The 8,289-nt window shown below is 44.4% G+C and overlaps 1 protein-coding gene across 7 annotated transcripts in view; it reads left to right on the forward strand.

The window, feature by feature from the left end:
- Positions 1-8,289, forward strand: part of CELF1 (CUGBP, Elav-like family member 1) — a 75,390-nt gene that overhangs the window by 34,590 nt on the left and 32,511 nt on the right. For 5 of the 7 annotated variants that reach the window (XM_019519225.1, XM_019519226.1, XM_019519227.1 and 2 more), the window contains 2 exons: positions 3,433-3,514; positions 6,319-6,447. In XM_019519225.1, coding sequence (XP_019374770.1) covers positions 3,433-3,514; positions 6,319-6,447 — 211 coding nt within the window. The remainder of the gene's footprint in view (positions 1-3,432; positions 3,515-6,318; positions 6,448-8,289) is intronic. The other 2 variants (XM_019519229.1, XM_019519230.1) reach the window with 1 other exon arrangement.

The following is an 8,289-nucleotide window of genomic DNA, read 5'->3' on the forward strand; positions in this document are numbered from 1 at the left end:
CCCCCCCCCCCCCCCCCCCCCCCATATCTTGACACACAGGGTCTTGAATCACCGTTCTCTCAAACCAATTTGAGTCTCTGAGGAGGCATACCACTCTTTTATATGGAGAGCTACACCTCCTCCCTTCTTCCCTACCCAGTCCCTTCTGTACAGCCTGAAACCATCTATGCATACATCCCAGTCATGCGTGGCATCCCACCAAGTCTCCATTATTCCAAGATCATATTCCCTATTTGCTAGCACAGGGGTGGGCAAAATAGAATGGCCTGGTTGGCCAAATACGGCCTGCAGGCTGTATCTGGCCTGTGGGCCCCCTAAAAATGTAGAAAATTAATTATGTGCCCCTGGCTGCCTGGTACAAGATAACAAGTGTGCCAGCAGCAGCAGCAGGACCCAGGAGTCATAGCAGCAAGGTCCAGCTTGGCAGAGACTTCTGGCCTGGGGACCCTGGGGCTGTTCCCCTGCCTTCCCTCCCTCCAGGAGTGCAACTCAGCTAAGAATGCAGGGGGGAGGACCAATGGTGATTGCCCCAGTCCTTGGGGCCGCGCCAGCTCCTGATGCATCCTGTGGTCTCAGCAGTGCAGCCAGGAATCGTGTGGTGCTGGAGCATCCAGCAGGAAAGGGGGCAAGCGGTGGTGGTGGGTGCGGAAATGATGGTGACAGCAGCCACAGGTGGGGGGGAGTGCAGGCGGGAGCTCAGCAACAGCTGGGTGGGAGCGCAGGGCCTGCACTGGGGGGAGGAGTGGAAGCGGGAGCTCAGCAACAGCTGGGTTGGGAACGCGGGGCCCGCGCTGGTGCCCTGGGGCTAAGGTCAGCAGGGGCCCAGGGCAGGACGGCAGGAACATGGGACCTGGGCTGGCAGGGGCTCTGTGGAGCCAAGCCAACTTTACCCTTCTGTCTGCTGGCACAGCCTGGCCTGGCTCCACAGAACCCTTGCCAGCCTGGGCCCCATGCTCCTGCCTAGCTGTCATTGCACTCCCACCCACCTGCTGCCACTTTCCTCCACCCCCGCTATTTCCCTGCTTTTCTCCCCACCCCTTGCTCAACTGCTTCAGCACCACATGGTTCCTGGGTGTATCTCTAGGACCACAGAACGCAGCAGAAGCCAGCTTAGCTTAGACCCCGTGATTCCCAGCTGGCTCTCTGTTGTGCCGGCTGGGCTGCCTCCTGCTGTGTTCTGTGGTCCCAGCTATGCATCCAGGAACTGTGTAGTGCCATAGCAGCCAGCAGTGGGGGTTCTTCCTCCACCACTGGTGCAAGGGTCTCATACTTGTTGCACAGCTGAACCGGAGAAGTTTCCCTTGTGGTATGTGGCCTGGAGTATACTGCCCAATCAGACTCGCATCCCTGTTCACCTTACCTGTCCTGCAGCAGTTTTCCCTAGCTGCATTCTATCTTAAATAGAATTGTAAGCACTTCAGAGCAGTCTCATCCCTGTGTGTTTGCACAGCAACCAGCAAAATGGGACCCTGAATCTGATCGGAGCCTCTGGAAACTACCACATTACCCAAAGTAATAACTACATCCATCTGTGTTAGCACAGTTTCTCACCCCAGGACTATTTTTAATGTAATTTAGCACAACTGAGATGGAAAACAGTCGTCCAGGTTTTCTCTCGGGCATCCCCCAAATCCAAAGAAGCAAATATTGTGTCTGCAGGTCCAATCTTTATACTATGGCACAACAGGAAATCTGCTTTCATTTGCAGGGTGATGTCTGTGTCACATTTGGTTTTGTTTCTTCAGACAAACATTCTGTAGCTTTTATTTCTTTTAGTTCCTGAGGTCACTTACCTAAACTGTCAAACTGTTTCCTAATGAAGTGGCAAATGGACCTAAAGTCAACACTTCATCCAACAGCATAAGTAACTGTGCTGCTTCACAAGGAATGGGATTTTCAGAAGCACTCTATTGGCATCTTTGTTCCTCCTAATAATTAACTGTAGATTGAATGTCTTTCTTTCTTTGGTCTCTTGTGTAGTTTGTAGTAGTCTATATTCTTATGAAGGAGCATACTGCCAGTCAGACTCGCATCCCTGTTGATTTTTTCTAATTAATTAGCAGAAGAGTTGCATTTGAAGCAATCTGAGGAAGGAGATCTTAGAGATATTAGCTGTTCATCTGTGTAAGTTTTTGCTGCTGCTGCTGTTCGTCTCTTGACTTGGGGTTCTGCACTCAGTAACTTTTGAATATCTGTCTTGCTGCTCTCTGGAGGTTAGATGGAATTATGCATCTGCTGGGAAGATTTTTCCCCTTTAAGTAATCTTTTTCTTGTACTCTTCACATTCATCCAGTACTTTTCAAGTTCCTTTTCAAGTCTTTTTGAAATCAGAATTCTCATATTCATTTTCCACTCTTCCTTCCTCAGCATCGATTTCTCATATTTATTATTTATTTCCAGTAACATCCATAATTGTGCTGTTGTACAGAAAAGATGATCTGGTCCCAGTCCCATATAGCTCACAATTTGAAGCCCAATAGCCAGTCAGAGAGGATTTATGAGAGAGGGCAAAACATACATATCATAATAAATGATGACACAAGCTTAAATTATTCATCAGACTTACTATTTTTTGTTATCAGTTCTCTCAGCTGTTTGGTTTCCCGGGTTTCCAGGCGTGGTATTTCTCACGCATCACTTTGCTCTGACTCTTGTATGGGTCATCATGGGGGGTGGAAAATTCTCCCTGTTGATGTTATGATACGGGGTACTCAGGAAAGACTTTTTAACTTCATTCCAACCATAATAAGAAAGGGGAGGGGGGTGAATTTTTGGAAGGTGTCCCTTTGTGGCAGCATCTAGTTATGGAGTAAGGAATAAGAATTCCTCTTAAATGTCTCTGGCTGTGGCTCAGGTGGGAATTCCCATGATGGGAATTCCTCTTACAATCATGCTCTTGTTTCAGTTGAAGAATGTGGAGGGAATTCCCCTCATGCTGGTACTCTGGTCTTGGTGTGCTTTCTTTGTATGGTTAGTAGTTGCCCTTTGCTGGCAATTCCAGCTGCAGTGTCAGGCATGAGGAAGGATTTCCTGTCTACCAGCACTGTTGACTGTAGTGCTTACCAGGGATTCCATGCCCCTACACACACACCTCACCCCCCTATTCCAATGCTTTGGTCTTGTTGCATGAGTGATGTGGACTCCTCTGGTACCGGTGATCTGGCTGTCCTGCATGGGAAGAAATTTTCTCATGCTGATGCTTTTGCTGTGGTGTGGCGCATGAGCAAGGGGAATTATTTTTATTGTGACAGTACTGTAGCTGTAGTGTGAGAGGAGAATTGTCCTTATGCTGGTGCTTTGGCTCTGGTGTGGTGCATGGGTAATGAAATCCCCTTTGTGACGGCGCTCTGGCTGTGGTGTGGTGCAGTTTCTCCCAGAAATGGAGCCAGCCCTCACTCTCACTCTTGTTTTGTTTTTTGGTGTAATGTCTAGCTTTATTTGCAGCTCCTTCAGCAGACAGCAGCCGCCTCATCTGGGAACCTGAATACATTGGGCAGCCTCCACCCAATGGGAGGTGAGTTTTTACACCTGAAGGGGCAGGTTCATTGCTGAATAAAGAAGAAATAGTGGTGTTCTGCTAGGGGAAATAGGAAAAGGCTTGTCCAACTTATTCACATCTTTTTGTGACATCCTGAGTTACCAACTACTGCATAGGAGAGAGCAAGCCTGAGTTATCTCCAGATAACTTTCAGTTGCAAATGTGCATAGGAGGATGTTCTTAGGGCTTAGTAAATCTTAATTCCCGTGGTAAGCTGTAATGTGCTATCAGGACTCCACTACCTAGGATGCTTTTCAATATTTGGGTTTTTATGAGTAATAGAGGCATGACACTTGAAATCTTCATACAAGCAGGTATGTGCCTGAAGAACCAGGTATTCAGATAAACACTAATTCATTTATTTTAGTGATCATGCATCCTTTAGGGCTTCTATTTGAAACAGTTTTTTCTTTAAAAAAGTAAAAGCCTAAGAAGTATGAAAAACATTTTGGTCAAAAAGCTGACTCTTAAAAATGGCCCCTTGTGCAGGATCTCAGAGTCACTTGTCTGGTGACTCTGCGGAGCCAATACTGCTACATGTAAGGGAGATTGATTCTATTTTGTCTCAAAATGTATAAGCCAGTTTCTCCACTGGGAAACTATAAGCCAAGCCATCTTCATTAATTCCAACTGTTACATTGGGGATGTAAGAGCAGAGGTCTCTAAAATAACTGGTCCTGCAACCGTTTAGAGATTTGTAGGTAATAAAAAAAATCGTGAATTGAAAATGGTTTATTAGCCAGTGCCCTCAGGGAAGAAGAAAAATAATGAAACATTTTAGTAATTCTGCCCACCCTCTCATGTCCTGTAGATTAGGAGTCTAGCCATCATAATGGAACAAGCTGAAACTTTCTGCTGATAGGTCTTTCATTAAGCTCACAGTTCAGAAAGTGAAAGATTCATAGTTCCAGCATTGCACAAATATATTAAATAACTTAAAATTGCTTGCATATGTTATATAGTAATTCAAAACACTACATGTGTTGTGAGGAGAAGCCAACCTAACTGCTCTAAATGCAGATTAACCTTGAATAGCTTCATTTGTGGGGGTATATGCACTCAGGTGTAACAGTGCAGAAAAGAATGAGTTTATGGAAAATGGTGGTGTGTGTTTGTCACTGGAGACTTGTATATGAAACAAAATATCAATTTTCTCTTTAGACTGACTTCTTTTTGAGATGCACCAAGTCTAATCTGTTCATTCCAGGTTTCTTCATTGCTCTTAGATATGAAATGCTCTGGTAGCAAGCTGTACCATGGAAGCACAAAACACTAATGGATTAATGCCCTGTTGTTTCCTTTTCTCAGGATTTAGAAACCTAAAACCAGTGTAGGGCTTTCCTCCAGTGAAGTGTCCGCAAAGCTGGAGAGGAAATAAGTGTTCTGAAAACAGATGGAGTGAGGTCTTGGGAGAGTGCAGCTAAAGGAAGTGTTGGAAAAGTCTTGTGTGTAAACCCTATACCTGAATCATCTTGTTATTTTTATTTAAATAGCTTATAGCATGCCCATTGCTGTTGTGTAACATGCCTATATGCAAACATTTATTTCAAATTACTTACGCTTGTCAGCAGTACTGATCCTCTTTCAATTAACCACACAAGAAATCAGAGCAAGACAGAAAGTACTTTGATTTCTTTGACCTATTGAGTACATGCTGGTAGGCCACAGTGACTGTTTTGATCATGTGGTGCTGATCATTCATCTTCTTGTTTCCATTTAGAAGCAGATAGAGATGAGGTGAGCCAGCGTATCTGTCTGAAAATACTTGCCTCTGTTATCCCAAGGATGTTGTGGGTTTGGGGGAAAAAGGGTTAGAAGGGGGATGTAGAGTATTCCAGGAGCCCACACTGTGAACTCTGTTGTAGCCTACACTATACACATGTTCAAGAAACTGCTTTAGACCCATTGAGCAAAGACTTGGCCAAAACCAGGAGCTTTGCTTAGTTTTAAACTTGAGTTTTGTGTGATGGGTCAGCAGGAAATAACAAAAGAAAAGGGGATTGGTATTGTAAATAAAGGTAGGAGAAAGTAATGCAACTAACGTGGGTGGGTGAGAAGTAAAATAGGAAGAAAAAGCTCAAGCAGCTGAGGAATTGTTGTAGTAAGAAAGGTATGAAATGAAGGGCAACCAGTGACAAGAACGTATGAGAGATGTGATTGCTGATAGTGAGTGAGTAGTTCTGAAGACTTCCCTGGCTGCTGCTGTTCCCTTGTGGAGGGCCACTGGGCCTCATGCTGCAGGCCAGCTCCGCTTGGGTACAGGCAGATTTGAAGGCCCTTGTCTCTAGCTACTGTTCTAGCTATTTTATGGAAAAAGCACTAATGACTTGAAGGGGTGTACTTGGTAGCCATGTTGGTCTGAGACGAGAAGACGTACAAAAAACTAGAACTCTTGGTTCCAAAATGATACCTTTTATTAGACCAGCTGGGAAATTGCAAGAAAATTGTCCTTTTCTGCAAACTTTCGGGATCAAAGTCCCTTCATCAGGCTTGACTTGAAATGACTTGAAAGCTTCCACTGCCCATAGAAACTGAACCTGGGGATCATTACTGTCTTTCCTTTCTTTGAAGCTAGTTGACTGAGAGTCCTGAACTTACTTTTCTTTTGTAACGAAGGGTTATGGTAAGAAAAAAATTTAGATTTGCTAGCAGTTTCCTTTTGAGTCTCCCCTAGTTGTCTCTATTCCCCTTGTGGAGCTGGAGAGGCTGCTGGGTCCAGCATGCCCAAATGAACAGTGATACCACAGCAGAAACCCTGTGCATTGCTTACTGTGTTGCAGGGTTGAACGCGATGCAGTTACAGAACCTGGCTGCACTAGCAGCTGCAGCCAGCGCAGCTCAGAACACACCAAGTGGCACCACTGCACTTACTTCTTCCAGCAGTCCCCTAAGTGTGCTCACCAGTTCAGGTAAGGTAGCCCATTGTGGCATAATGTACTATTATTTCATGGCTTGATTTGAGAGTCCTTTTAAAGCAGGTTCCCCTTGTCTTGGTCTGTAGTTGATGCACTGTCTGTTTTTGAGTGGGCAGTCCTAACCAGCAGGATTGTTTTCTTTATTTGCCTGTCTCATCAGGTTCTTTAGTTTTTATTCTTCCAGGTATACATACACCAGCAAATGGTTTAATCTGAAGGAGTTATTTCCTCCTGGTAGCTCAGGTTAATCTTGAGTAAAAGGGACTTTTGCAGGTTACCATGAGACAGGAAGGCAGCTAGCATCTTTCAGTCATTGCTAGTGCCTTCTGGTCAGTCACTACTTAACTAGTATTGTTGGTGGATGCTGTGGTTTTTGGCCTGTACTAAGCAGGGAGAAGAAAAAAAAATCCAAGATCTGTAAGGATATATGAGAATATCAGAATCTAACCTCTAACTTAATAAATGCTTCTAGTCTTTATAGCTGTGTGGGAAAATATGACCCAAGTGTAACTGATAAAATAAGATCTGTCATTTATCCTCTCCATCAGTTGGATGGACAGCTGAATTTATTTGGTTTCTCTTACTCACTGGTGAACCCACAGCAGTGGGAATGGAAGAGGTATCCCTGGATGTTGCACACAGTCTTAGAAGACGGAGGAGCTGTACCTGCCATTGGAGGTGTTTCTTTGTTGCCCCTGCATCCTTCCTGTAAACATATTTGGTCCCCATAGCTCGGAAGAGATTAGGGGATGGCTGGTTGTGAAGCTGGTGTGGATGCAATGGTGGTTTCTGAGGGATTGGCTTTCCCTCGGTAGAATTTGTTGGATATCCTGCTGACTTCTGCAGGATTTGATGAGGCAGTGATGCATCCTAGAGCTCCAGTCCTTCCCTCTAGCCACTTAGTTCCATAGGTCGGACTGGAGGGAAAAAGTGTTGCTTCTCTTTGAAATATTAGCCGTTCCTCATGCCAAAATAAGACATTGTTTACATTGATTGTATGGATCTATAATTTTCCTCATTCTTTCCTACAGACTTTAATAGCAGTGAGATAGACAAGTATTACCATTTAGAATACTTATAATTGGGTATCTGAGATGAAGATGTTTGGGAAGTTTTTGCTTCTGCTAGATATTGTTTGATGCTGTCTGCAGATTCACATACAATTGTATTGATTAGCCTTGGTTTATATTTTCAGTCATTTCTCCAAAGCTACAAAGCCTAGAGAATTTTTTTAATTTAAAAAAGAAATTAAAGTTAAGATTCTAGAGAACAACACAGACAATTTGGCCTAGTTCTAGTCCTTTCTTTTAGGGGGCTATGTTGTTCATATTTACACTTTTTTTTTAAAATCAGCATTGTAAAAAATAAGCAGTTTCATGGTATATCTCCTAAACATTAGTTACAGAACTCTGTAAGTCTTTACACTATTGGTTGAACGATCATAGATTTCATAGACTTTAGGGCTGTAAGGGACCTCGAAAGATCATTGAGTCCAGCCCCCCGCCCAGAGGGCAGGAAGTCAGCTGGGGTCATAGGATCCCAGGAAGATAAACATCCAATTTGCTTTTGAAGGTGTTCAATGTAGGTGCTTGAACCACCTCCGATGGCAGGCTATTCCAGACCTTGGGGGCTTGGACAGTAAAGAAATTCTTCCTTATGTCCAGCCTCAAACAATCTTGCAGTAGTTTATAACCGTTCGACCTCGTCATCCCTTGGGGCGCTCTGGTGAACAAACGTTCCCCCAGATACTGGTGGTCACCCCGATAAACTTATAGGTGGCCACCAGGTCACCCCTGAGCCTGCACTTTTCCAGGCTAAAAAGCCCCATAGCTCTCA

This window comes from Gavialis gangeticus, unplaced genomic scaffold, assembly GCF_001723915.1.
Source record: "Gavialis gangeticus isolate Ggan-Ray unplaced genomic scaffold, GavGan_comp1, whole genome shotgun sequence".
Classification (NCBI taxonomy): Eukaryota; Metazoa; Chordata; order Crocodylia; family Gavialidae; genus Gavialis; species Gavialis gangeticus.